Source organism: Peromyscus californicus, unplaced genomic scaffold (genome assembly GCF_007827085.1).
Source record: "Peromyscus californicus insignis strain IS unplaced genomic scaffold, ASM782708v3 Scaffold_2__1_contigs__length_46816999, whole genome shotgun sequence".
Classification (NCBI taxonomy): Eukaryota; Metazoa; Chordata; class Mammalia; order Rodentia; family Cricetidae; genus Peromyscus; species Peromyscus californicus.
This window is the reverse complement of record NW_026294540.1, coordinates 43,564,393-43,577,976: the sequence shown is the minus strand read 5'-3', so window position 1 is coordinate 43,577,976 and position 13,584 is coordinate 43,564,393. Positions and strand designations below refer to the sequence as shown.

Genomic DNA, 13,584 nt, shown 5'->3' with positions numbered 1-13,584 from the left:
ATTCACCTAGCTTACAGTTGACCCATTTCAAATAGACAATTCAGTTTTGTTTTTTTTTTTCCAGAGCTGAGGGCCAAACCCAGGGCCTTGTGCTTGCTAGGCAAGCGCTCTACTACTGAGCTAAATCCCCAACCCCGACAATTAAGTATTTTTTAGTATGTTCATAGAATTATATAAATATCACCTCCCCTTTTATCTTGCATCAAAGTTTGCCCCTTTCTGCTTCCAACTGTTAGTGTTTATTTTCTGGTACTGTTGAAGGAGCCCTAATATGCACACAGTAAACACATTATTCTGCCGTTAGCCATATCCCCGCCTTCAGGCTATTATTCTGTGTATGGGGCCCAAATCATTTGTTTCCCCAACTTTCATTCCTTTGACTACTCTCTATGTGATTTGTGTGCTATCCCCTGATAATAGTATCTGACTGGCGTTGTTTGCTACCAAACTGGGTATGTTACACTCAAGGTGGAAGAGTGGAAATTTAAAAGTAAAGATAGTTGAATGGTGGCATATAAATGTCTGAGTGATTAAACTGTCCTATACTTATGGCTTCATTTATGTTTGAGATACTGTTGTGACTTAATAATTTGGTTTTTTTGTTTGTTTGTTTGCTTGCTTTGTTCTGTTCTCACTATGTAGCTCTGGCTGTCTTAGAACTCACTGTGTAGACCAGGCTGGCCTCAAACACACAGTGATCCACCTACTTCTGCCTCCAAAGTGCTGGGATTAAAGATGTACACCAGCATGGCCAAGAAAATAATTTCTTAATATAAGTTAACAGCCCACTGTATTTTAACTGATATGTAGCATAATTTGAATTTTGGAAGAATTGGGTAGAATCAAATCACTGATTTTGGCATCTTTTGGGTTTGGTCATATTTTACTGACTTTTTTAAGTTTTATTTTTTTGTGCTGGGGATTGACCCCAGGGTTTCAAGCATGCCACACTAGTGGGCTAACACTGGTAAATTCCCCTAGCCCATTTGTTACCCTTTTTTTTTTTTTTTTTTTTTTGGTTTTTCGAGACAGGGTTTCTCTGTAGCTTTAGTGCCTGTCCTGGGAACTCACTCTGTAGACCAGGCTGGCCTCGAACTCACAGAGATCCGCCTGACTCTGCCTCTTGAGTGCTGGGATTAAAGGTGTGCGCCACTACCGACTTCTTACCAATTTTTAACCTTGGATCTGTTTTATTTTTTTCTTCCGTCTCTATTGTTGTTGTTCTTAAACCATGAGTGTAAAACATCAGATTAGAAAAATAGATGTGTCTGTATGGCTTATTTCTAGGAAAAATGAGTTAGTAAAGCAAGAACAATACTACGAATGTAAAGCCTGTTCCTGTGTGTTGTCTTGGAGTCTCACAGAGTCAGAGTCATATTGTAGGAAACTCTGAGAGTAAATAAACTGTCCAAAGGCCTGAGTGTCAAGAACTGTTTTTAAATCACTTTTCTTGTCCAAAACTCACATAAAGAAAATTACAGGAAGAGTGAGGCTTGGTGGCACATGCCTGTAATCCCATCACTAGGGAGACTAAATCTGAACAAGGACTTTGCATGGCACACGTACTTAGCTGTCCCTCAGCTGCTCGTCACAGTTCAGTTTTTGCTGTTGTTTTTGTTGTTGTTGTTGTTGGACCTGATAGTCTCTTACTGTCTATGTTTTTTGGAAACTTTGCTATGTAGTTTTCTTGTCTTAATATCATGGCTTAATGTTGCCTTTTTTTCAACTTACATATGCATTATAAATAAAGTCATGTATTATATATTCTTTATATCTAATTTTTCAATTAACAACCTATTGTATTTCTAATAATAAGGTACTGGTAATATGAAATTTTAAAATGCAATAGGAAAAACTGGGCATGGTGGTGCACGCCTTTAATCCCTGCACTTGGGAGACAGAGACAGGCAGAACTCTGTGAATTCTCAATGCCAGCCTGGTCTGCAGAGTGAATTCCAGGGCAGCCAGAGAGATCCTGTCTCAAAAAACCCAATAATAATAAATAGACCCTGTCTCAAAAAACCAATAATAATAAATACAAGAGGAAGTGTCATAAAGTAACTGATAAATAATTTTCATTTTTGGTAAGTCCTGGGAAATCCATTCATTTCTTTGTATTAATTAAAAAAATTTCCCTTTTAAAATGTTTAAAGAAATTTCATGTGATATATTTTGATCATATTCTTTTCTGTCCCTCAATTCCTCCCAGATTCCACTCTCCAACTTCATGTTCTTTCTCTTTAAGGAAACAACTTCTGTTTTGCTGTATACCTAATGTTTTCAATGAGCCATTCTCTGTAAGAAGCTGTAATTACTTAACTGTGTCCTCTGAAAATAGCAAGTATCAGTTTTCTTGAAGAATGAACAGTGTGTCTTCTCATGTTGGTGAAATACCATTTAGACCTTATACTGTTACTGTAAAATAACTGAATCTCTAAACTTATGCTTTCTAAAAAAAAAAAAAAGAAAGAAAGAAAAGATGTAAAATCCTTTTCTTTTTTTGGTAGGAGGAATAAACATGGTGTGTCTCGGAAGAAGATTGCTCAGATGTTGGATCGTTATGAATTTCAAATGTCCATCTCTATTGTGATGAATTCAGTGGAACCACCACAGAAAAGCATACAAAGACCCCTCCCTCTCCCGGGGGAGCCGAGGTGGGGAGGCCCTGTAGACTCACACAGTCAAGCTGCTATCACAGATAGCTCTTAAGTTGACTGGGTTAGCTGACAGTGCTGAGTACTTTAGAGCAAAGTAGTGAGCCTGTCTTGAATTTGAATAGCTTCAAATAAAAAGAAAACCACTTTGTGCTGCCCCACAAGGGCGTTCCCTACAGTTGTTTAGATCCGAAAGTACAAATAAAAGTCGCATAAAATTGTATTTTAAATGTTTTTATAATCTTTTGTGATAATGCTTTTGGTTATTATGAATAGTAGAATGAAAAGGGAACTAGGATTTTTTTCTAAAATTCAATTTTAAACTAATCTATTTTAAATACTGTTGAACTGCTTTTTTAATAGTTCATACTTTAAATTTTCATAAAAATCAACGTTTTCCCTTTATTACCCTAAATATACAGAAACACCAGCTTTTTATACAATACTTTATAGTTGGTTCCTTTAATTTGGCATGCTAGTGAATTATGTTTCAGCAAATTCATAAGTGTGACAAAATTAGCGCTAAGCCATAATTAGCATCTCACTTAGTTCAAACAGAATTTCCCAGCAAATGTTAGTCAGTAGGTGTATTAATCATCTTGTGGGTCATATATTTACATTCAGATCCCTTCCTTTCTGGGGGACAAAGGTGGGAAGCTCTCTGCTTTCTAGGCTCACATAATCAAAGGAGATATCCGTCTTAGGCCATCTCCCTACTCCTTCCTACTTGGAGTTCTAGGAAGGCTAGAGGCAAAGCAAGTCATAGAGTTTAAAAAGCCTGTCAGACAGTTCTGATAATGGTTCAGCTTTTTTGCTGCTGTTAAATTTGATGCAATATAATTCTGATATAAAAATACTTTGGAGAATTGCTTAGCATTGGTAAAGAACATTTGTCTTGTGCAGTTTTATTTCTCTTGGTTCTAATTCTTACCGTGGAGCCGTGTTTCACTGAGTAGCTTCCTCTATTAGATTATATTCTTTTCTTGGATTTTTAAAACTTAGATGTATTACTTCATTTCAGAGTCTTGTAATTCATTTCCATCGTCAAACACTGCTTTTCCTAGTCTGTTCCTATTGAGCAGTACAAGTAACTCCACCACTTCTTACTAGAATACCTACCTAGTTTCCAGTGTTGTATAGAAAGTGTTTCTTTACTCTCTGGTTTATTTTTCTAAGAAAAATTGCAGCTAGTTAAAATGTAATTTCAAAAAATTAATTTATCACGATCCTGTGTATGCTTTGCATGTTAATATGTCATGACCCTTAATTTTTTTACTAAATAGCCCATTTTAAATCATGTAATCTTGGTGTGTTATTTTAAAACCTTCAAGTTGTGAGACTGAAAACTAGATAAAGGATTGTCAGCCAGGTCTTTTAGTTTAGTCACGTCGCCGTTGCTAAGATTGTGACTGCTGCTGTTGTTGGCTTGCACTTTTCTTTCGTGCTGTTAATATTTGAGTAGATCCTGACTTCTATCTTCTTACTTTGTTTAACACATGTGTGTTTGTATGTATTTGTTCATGCTAACTAAACATGTAGTAGGAATATGCTAACACATGTTCTGTGTGTAGGTGTATCTATATATGTATACAGACATTATACATATCTTTTTAACATAAGATTGCTTTTTAATTTGGATTTGTGTTTTCCAGTATATTATTTAAATGAACACAGTTTGGAAACCATACTAAAAAGTTAAACTTAGGGATAGGTGAAGTAACTTTTAGATATGCTGTGTCCTTAAGAAACTTTACTTAGTGTAAAGAAACCCTGTCTCGAAAAACCAAAAAGTGGAAGAAGGAAAAAAAAAAAGGAAGATATTATTTACGACTGGAGAGGTGACTCAGCGGTTAAGAGCAAGGGCTCTTCCAGAGGACCCCATTTGATTCCCAGCACCCATAAAAGGTGGCTCTTGACCACCTGTCACTCCAGTTCCAGGGACACCAACACCACTAGCCTTTGCTTGCACCTATCCTCACGCACGCACATAGACTCCACGTGCACACGTGATCTAAGGAGCTTCATTTAAGCTGCAATGCAGGCGGATCTCTGTGAGTTTGAGGCCAGCCTGGCTGGCCTACAGAGTGAGTTCCAGGACAGCCCAAGCTACACAGAGAAACCCTGTCTTGAAAAACCAAAAAAATAAAAATAAAAAAGGAGAGGCTTCATTTGGAGTCACAGTGCCATGAGTCTCTGCTCATGGATAATAAGCTCTTAGTTATCCAACTGTGTTTTTTGACAGAATAGAGGATTGCCTTTCGGAGGTATAGACTATGAATAAGTACATTTCTAGGTTTCTTTTACAGACTCAACTTTATCTTCTTGTATTTCTGAATAATAACAATCATTCAGAGATCATTAATCATTGCTGTGTAATTTTTAAAATTATAAACTCTCTTGGAGGAAGGGAAATCTACATTCTCAAAGACTTTTGTTTTGTTTTGTTTTGTTTTTTGAGACAGGGTTCCTCTTTGTAGCCCTAGCTGTCCTGGATCTCACTTTCTAGACCAGGCTGGCCTCGAACTCAGAGATCTCCTGCCTCTGCCTCCCGGCTGCTGGGATTAAAGGCGTGCGCCACCAGCGCCTGGCCTCTCAAAGACTTTTTAAAGGTAGAAAATTACTGAATTCTTCAAAGCATTGTGCCTCATTTTTTAAAGAAGAATAACAATAATGAGTGACTATGACATGAAAGATACTAATATCAAATAATTATTGGATGCTAAAAGCTAATAAAAATGTAAAATTTACCTGTTAGTTGTTTTAGCCTTTTTTCCATTTATTTGGATGTAGTTTTAATGCCCCTAATGCCACACCTCACTGTAGTGTGGTTTCCGTTGGAAAGAACTGAGTAGCCGTTTGCTGCTGTATTTAAGATGTGTCACAGCTTGTGTTCTAATTCTGTAAGAACAAATTAGAGTTATTTTGGGTTTTGTTTTGTTTTTAGCCTTTGAGTAAAACTGACTACCTAACTGATAAGCACATTTATGATTATCTTTGTTATAACCTGTTAGTAAAGCTCTCAAGTTGAACTTGGGCGCTGCTTTTCAGGTGGGACATTTTATTTCCATTATTCTCCCCTTTAAAGAAAACATTGTTTCATATATTTATGTTTAAAAGTAAAATTATAAAATAAAGTCATTGGGTTTGTTGTTGAAGTGACAATTGATTCAGGTACTTGAAGTTTGCTTATCTCTAATGTAGATTATTGAACTTTCTAGATTTACATATGGATTCATAATTTCAAATGAAATTTAATAGTGTCTAAATTTTTTTGAAGTGTTCATATTTTATTCAAATTTTTTATTACAAACTTGTCAGAAACTAATTTTCTAAGTAAAGGTAAATGACATGAACAGTGTGTTGTTACCATTGAAATGTTGGAGATGTACCAGTAGTTGTTGTTGCTGTCATTAGTAGTGCCTTAGAACTGTGTGTTTACCTCTGAGTCCATTGGTGTGTAAGTGTGTGCTGACATGAATCCTCTAACTGAGAAGGGCTAAAACTATAACATGTTAATCTACACTCCACATGCAGTCATACATTACACTAGAGCTGTGGAAAAGAATTAGTTTCATTTTGGTACTATGATCATTCAGAAGAGATAATTCAGTGATTGTATAAAGGGTAGATTGCTAGTAATTTTAGAGTTAAGTTTTATGGGTTGCATAATTTATGAACATTTTTTCTTGTTTTATTTTATTTTTTTTCTCCCTTTTTTCAGAGCTGAGGACCAAACCCAGGACCTTGCACTTGCTAGGCACTGAGCTAAATCCCCAACCTTGAATATTTTTTCTACTAAAATTATTAGCTATATTTTTGTAAGTTTACTGTGAAAGAGAAACTAAATTAGGTGATTGACAAATATTCTGCTGGAGATGGCTTTACAGAATAATATTGACATGCTAGGCATGCCTTTAATCCCAGCACCAACAGAGAGAGGCCAGCAGATAGCTTTGAGTTCAAGGCTAGACTGGTCTACATAGCAAGTTCCAGTGAGACTATGTCTCAAAAAACAAATAACAATTTTTATTTTGTGTTTAAAATAAGGTACCATTAAAACAATGCCTTCTAGCTGCCTTTAATCCCAGCACTCGAGAGGCCGAGGCAGGTGGATCTCTGTGAGTTCGAAGCCAGCCTGGTCTACAGAGCAAGTTCCAGGACAGGTTTCAAAGCTACACAGAGAAACCCTGTCTTGAAAAACCAAAAAAAAAAAAAAAAAAAAAAAAAACCAACAAAAACAAAACAAAAAATAATTGCTTCTTTATATATGAGCCAGATTTTTTTCTTTAAACTGTCCTCAAGGTAGCAAGGAGTTAAGATTTGTTGAAAAAGATTGTAGAAGAGCCATTAGTAATGATCTGTGTCTATTTTGTTCTTTTTTTTGTTTAGTAAAGCAATAGTTAGATTGATTTCAGTTAGTGTATTCAGATTGTCATGTTTTGTTTTATGTGTGTGACCATTTTGCCTTCATGCATGTGCACCAATGCATGCAATATCTGAGAATGGCAGAAGAGGGCGTTCTCTGGAGTGGAACTGGACTCACAGACAGTTATGAGCAGCCAGCCTTGTGGGAGCAGCCAGTGCTCTTAACCACTGAACCATTTCTCTGACTTCCAAATTGTTTAACCTAAAATATTTTCACAGTTTTGCGCTTTGTAAATTTCAGAGGAAACATTGATAGGTATATAAGTATTGATTGAGTGCCTCTAAACTATAAAAACTTGTGACGGTGTCTAGATATAGTGAATGGAATATGTGTGTAAATGATGATTTAGAACAATCTCTCTGTGGAAAATTCTTAACTACATTGTCACGGTCAGGTTATGCTCAGGAAAAAGGGGACATTGTGTCACAAATAACTCTTAGTGTTTGTTTGGGTTTTTTTTTTTTTTGTTTTTTGCATTTTTTAAATCATGCCAGTATGTGTATGCATGCACACTTACGTGTCCCTGTGGCATTGCACTTATGAGGAGGTCAGAGAACAGCGGACAGCTTGGAAGAATTGGTTCTCTCTTCCATCATGTGTGAGTGTCTAGGATCAAACTCAGGTAGTTGGCTTTGTTGGCAACTGTTTTTACCCACTTGCAAGCCCACAAGATAATTCTTGGGAAAAAGATCAACAGTAAAGAGAATGATTCTTACCCTTTCTTTAAAAAAACACCAGACATTGTTTGCTGTAGCCCATGCTGGCTTCAAACTCATTGTGTAGCTGAGGATGACCTAAACTCCAGGTCCTTCCTGCTGCCCCCTCCCAAGTGCTGATGTTACAGGCAAGTAACCACCATTCTTCCTTGGGTTGGTAAATTTTAACTGATGTTTTTTAGACATTTAATGGAAGGTTTAGTCATTTATATTAGGAATAATCTGGTTTTCTCTAAAGGTTTCTTACTAGTAATCCTTTCACATTTCAGGTATAGTATTGTAATGATTATATACATAATACACCTCTCAGTACATGGTTTGTTAACTCCAATAATCTGCATTAAAAATATTTGGGTTGGGGATTTAGCTCAGTGGTAGAGCGCTTGAGGCCCTGGGGTCAATCCTCAACTCCAAATAAATAAATAAATAAATAGATTATGTAGTTTGGACACAGCTGTAGTATAGGCGCTAATCGTAGAACCAGACAGAACCACATTAACCAGCATTACACCTGTTGGTGGTAACTGAAGACTTGGTGTTGAGGGTATTGGTCTAGCTCTCTTTTTTGGGCTTTTAGAGACAGGGTTTCTCTGTGTAGCCTTGAGTGTACTGGAACTTGCTCTGTAGACCACACTGGCCTTGAACTCAGATCTGACTGCCTCTGCTTCCCAAGTGCTAGGATTAGCCATGGTCTAGCTCTTAATAATTCTTTTTCTTGCTTGTTTTTAAGTTCAAACACATTTTGTAAACTAATGGGAAGATTGAAAAGTGTTAGAGAAGTTCCTAGGTTGTTCTCTCAATTGTATTTATGGTTAAAACTGTTTACATTTAGTAGAGCTTGTTAAACGGCTGGGGCTTTAGGGGGTGGGTATTGTAGTCTTATTTGTATTTTCATATGAGAAATCTAAAATTAAAGTTTTACTCTTACGGTTAATGAATTCATCCATGGCTATTAATTATGAGTATACCATCTTCAGTTGTCATTCTGAACTCTGTTTTTATTGTTTGGTTTTTGTATATCAAAATGAAAGAAAATTTGTTTAGGAAAGGCTTGTAGGTTCTTCCATGTAGTTTTAGTGTCTGGAGCTCACTCTGTAGACCAGGCTGGCCTCAAACTCACAGAGATCCGCCTGGCTCTGCCTCCCGAGTGCTGGGATCAAAGGCGTGCACTACCGCTGCCCGGCTCTTCTTTTTCTTAGTGGTCTTAGAAGTCATGTTTCTTTTCATTCCTGTGGTCTTTCTGTGTGTGCTTTCCTTTTCCTCTGCTTTCTGCTCAGCAGTCCTCCTGTAACCACATGACATTCTTAGTGAGGATGATGGGTAAGTGCCCGGCAAAACCAGGTAACTGCTTTTTCCTTCCTGTGTTCCACTGAACTCAGTGTCTGCATGAACTTCGCCTGTGGCACACCTCAGCAGTTACTCTCTTGGCCCTATGGGTTGGTACAATTTTGATGTGAAATGGTTATTTGAAAGGCTTGTTTAAACAAAAATCCACTGTTGTGATACTCATTGGTTGAGATTCTCATAAACGTGGTGTAATAATTCGATGTATGGATTTTAAGGGGAAAATTTTCAGTAACTGAATTACAACACTGGGAGATTTCACTGATGGACTGTAGTTAAAGGCTAATGTTGCATAGACAAGTGTTACAGAGAGGTAAGCTGCCTCCAGAGCTGCAAGCCTTAGCTTACTAACATTTGTGTAAAGACCACTGTCGGTTTAATGTCTATCAGTGTTGAGCCGTAGTCCTAATGGGCTTCTATAAAAAGGAACAAGATTCTTCAGTCCAACGGTTCTGTATATTTCTCTATAAGGGATGGAAAATCCAGATCTAGGGAGGCCTGTAGCCCGTATTATCACAATCCTCTTTTCCATTTAGATTTTTTTTCAAGGCAGAGAAATTCCGGTGAAGAATTGAATGCATCTTTACAGTACTTTTCACAGGACTAGAAGCTATATTGAGGTTTCATTCAAGTTGAGTGATGAAATCTGTAAGTAGTTATTTAGAATTCAGTTTTTGAAAAGTCAAGATTGAAAATAGAGAAATTTATATCATTTAATGTTTAAATGTTTTATACAAGTTATATATTGATATAAAAATGTTCATATTTGCTGTTGTGCTTTAGTACTTAACATTTATTTTAAGAATTTCTCATTTTAATTCACATTTGAAATGTATAATATTCAATAAATGTATTATTGATTTACATAATTGGGTTTTTTATTCATGCTTAATTTTCAGACAGTATCTCCTAAAATAGATTAGCATTTTTATACATGGTCTTATTTATTTTTCTGTTATGCCTGCTTACTCTCTTAGCTGTATCAACTGTGGGTGTTGTGGAAATTGCATCCACTCTCCTTTTGAATGCTTTAAGTTTTCCAAAATTAAAGAATAGAGGAGGCAGTTCAAGTTTGCTTTATAAATCACACAATTAAATTATAAGGAAAATATTTATACAGTGGAGAATTCTTTTGAGTATTTGACTTTGTTTTAACTAGAAAAATTAATGAACTGGGTCTCGCTTGTTTTTTCTTTTTCTTTTTTTTTTTGGTTTTTCGAGGCAGGGTTTCTCTGTGTAGCTTGCACCTTTCCTGGAACTCACTTGGTAGTCCAGGCTGGCCTCGAACTCACAGAGATCTGCCTGGCTCTGCCTCCCGAGTGCTGTCGCTTGTTTTTTCTTAATTGCTTAAGAGCAGTTTGTGTTAGTTTTGTGTCATTCATTGACAACAGTTGAGATTTGGCTTTGAGTAGGAAAGGCCAGTGAAAGAAGAGGTGGTATTGGCTTATGGCTGGATTATGGTTACTTTTATCAGGAAACTGGAAAGCAGTGCATGTTGTGTTCTTGGGAAATAGTGAATTATAACACTGGCTACAGATCAAATGCAAGCATAGAAATGGGCTAACACTTTTAAATCATTCAAAGTCTGAGAAATGATAGCCTTAAAATTCTAAGGAGCCGGGCGGTGGTGGTGCACGCCTTTAATCCCAGCACTTGGGAGGCAGAGGCAGCCAGATCTCTGTGAGTTCGAGGCCAGCCTGGTCTACAGAGTGAGTTCCAGGACAGGCTCCAAAGCTACACAGAGAAACCCTGTCTCGAAAAACCAAAAGAAAAAAGAATGTTAAAATTCTAAGGAACAATATCTAAGGGTAGTTGTTGAAAATGGTATATCTCCCACTCACCCACCTGCCTTTCCATTTGCTGTTCAGAAACCAGCAGATACTGGAATGACATAAGGAAGCTTGTCGTAATGTCAAGAATTTCCATGCCTCAGACGCTTGGATCTCGTTCCCTTTGTATCTGTGGCATCTGTACGGCTTTGTTTTCTAATAGAAGTCAATAAATATGAATGAGATCTAGGCCCCAGGCTTCTCCCTAAAACAATCAGATAGGAGGAAACATTGATCAAATAGAGCAGCTTTACAGGGAGTTTGTTGTGTAATCAGTCACATTTGATACTGCATGGTGTGTCTGGTGTCATACCAGAGCCTCTTCTCCTGATTGATGTTACTAGGAGTCTCTAGAGGTGTTCATGAGCTATGATGAAGGCTTAGAATACCAGTGAGGAGAGTGATGTTGTTGCTTTTGATTATGTCTTTCAGGTCATTTCTGGTTTTTAGCACTTCCTAGACAAATCTGAAAAACATCCAGGTACTTGTTATTTTAATCTTAAGTGATCCACCAAAAAGGTCATGAGCACTTTCAGAAGTTCTTCAAAGGACTATGGACTGTGATCCTCAGTATAAATTTCAAAACATTCCCTCTACCCCCACCTCCCCCAGAATCCCAGACATGAAGTTTGAACATAAACTTGTGTGACATTGAAGGGTGGGTGTTTTCCAGTGCATGCGTGTACATAATTATCTTTAAAACACATATAATTAGTTTATTATTTAACTGATTCAAGCTAGTGAATCCCAGTTTAACTTTTTTTGGGGAGGGGAGGGAGTCGTTATTTTATTGTTTTAGACGATTTTCAAAATGTTCGTGAGATGCGATTTTAGTAGCCAACGAATACTGTATTACTAAGAGTCATTGGTCTGAGGCCCCCCCCCCCCCCCCCGTTTATCCTGTGTGCACTCCTTTTCAGTGGAGGGGACTAAGGCCTCAGTACTGCAGGTTGTCCCTGGCCTGTCAGCGACCGCAGGTGTCCCGGGTCTTACTCCTCTCTGCCTTCAACCTCACTTGTCCTGAGATTTTCCCTTCAACAATTAGACACAGTCAGGTTTCTGTTGAGGCTTTTGTTTTTCTTGGTATAATTCACTTACATCTAACCCTCATAAACAGTCTGTACTTAATGTCTTATCTCCTCGTTTCTCACTGACTGTATTCAGCCCATTCCTACTCTTTCATTTTATTTGATTGACTTAGAAGTCTCCGGAGTGTTCATTTGTGTGGGTAAATCCTGTTTGGCTGGTTTGTAGCATCTGAGTTTTGAACCTTTTCATTAAAGTGCTTAGCCTTAGTTGGGCCGGCTCAGCAGGTGAAGCACTTTCTGCCCAAGCCTGAAGGCCTCAGTTCCGTTTCCAGGACCTGTCTAAAAGCGGAAGAGACCAACTCGGCTCTGTTGTTCTCTGTTCTCCACATGTGTGCTGTGCCAGAGCCTACCCACCTCCACTATAATACAAACAGTTGGAGCTTGAGAGAGGGGGCTCAGCAGTTAGAAGAGCTTGGTACTCATCGGAAGATGAGAATGCGGTTCCCAGCACCCACATCAGGTGGCTCACACCCACCTCTTACTCCAGCTCCAGGGGACTGGACGACTTCTGGCCTTCACCAGTCCACACACAGTTACACACACCAATGAAAACTAGAAACTGTGTGTTTCCCACGGATTATGCGCTTCTTTGACATTGTGGTTTCTGTTCACGATGGCTGTGTTTCTTACTCTCCTTTGCTGCTGGCTATTGCTCTTACTCTTTTCAAATTCCTTGCATTTCAGTTCTAGACAGTGTCTATTCTTTTTTTTTTTTTAATGTATTTATTTATTATGTATACAGTGCACATATCCCTGCAGGCCAGAAGAGGGCACCAGATCACATTACAGATGGTTGTGAGCCACCATATGGTTGCTGGGAATTGAACTCAGGACCTTTGGAAGAGCACGCAGTGCTCTTAACCTCTGAGCCATCTCTGCAGCCCCGACAGTGTCTATTCTTACTCTTAGCTTCTCCAGTGATCTCAGTAGTTCTCGTTTGGATGGAGTGGCCTCCCCCTTTTCTTTGCCGCCCTATAATTTTATCTACACAGCAACTAGTTTAGTCTAAGTATGTGTGGAGGGGCGGGGGGCTTGGAGCTGTGACTCAGTAGTAATGTATATTTACCTACATATTAATTAAAACTCTTCTTCGGTTCTACATAATCTGGCTCTTGGCATTTTTTAGCATCATTTTAAAGCAGTCTTCATTACAACATTACTGTCCATCTGTACTGTTCTTTTTGGACGTGTTCAACTTGTCTCTGCTTGAAGCACTAGCTGTCTCTCTGCTTGGGACGCTCATCTCTACTCTTCCCATGGCTATAGCTTCCTCAGCATTGAATTGTAATCCACAGGGAGACCTTCCGGGACCCATTCCAGAATAAAATGACCCACCCCCTTTCTCTTTACACTGTCCTCTCGTCATAATACTCTTAAATATTATTTAGTTTTGAAATAGCTTTTCACTATGTAGCCCTGGCTGGCCTAGAACTTGCTATGTAGAACAGGTTGTCCTAGAACTCACGGGGATCTGCCTGTTTCTGCCTCTAAAGTGCTGGTGTTCAAGAACTTGTTTAGTTCATAGCT

General features: G+C 38.1%; 1 protein-coding gene across 6 annotated transcripts in view; it reads left to right on the top strand.

Moving 5' to 3' along the window:
- LOC128120508 (NEDD4-binding protein 2-like 2) overlaps positions 1 to 13,584 on the top strand; it is a 95,336-nt gene that overhangs the window by 18,037 nt on the left and 63,715 nt on the right. For 4 of the 6 annotated variants that reach the window (XR_008221888.1, XM_052754606.1, XM_052754605.1 and 1 more), the window contains exon 6: positions 2,508 to 2,654. The exons of 1 other annotated variant lie outside the window; for it this stretch is intronic. Coding sequence is in view for 4 of the 5 variants with exons in the window: in XM_052754606.1 (XP_052610566.1) it covers positions 2,508 to 2,654 (147 nt within the window). In the remaining variant the exon portion in view is untranslated. Of the gene's footprint in view, positions 1 to 2,507; positions 5,402 to 13,584 lie in introns of those variants that run through there. One more of the 6 variants, XM_052754609.1, reaches the window with a different exon arrangement.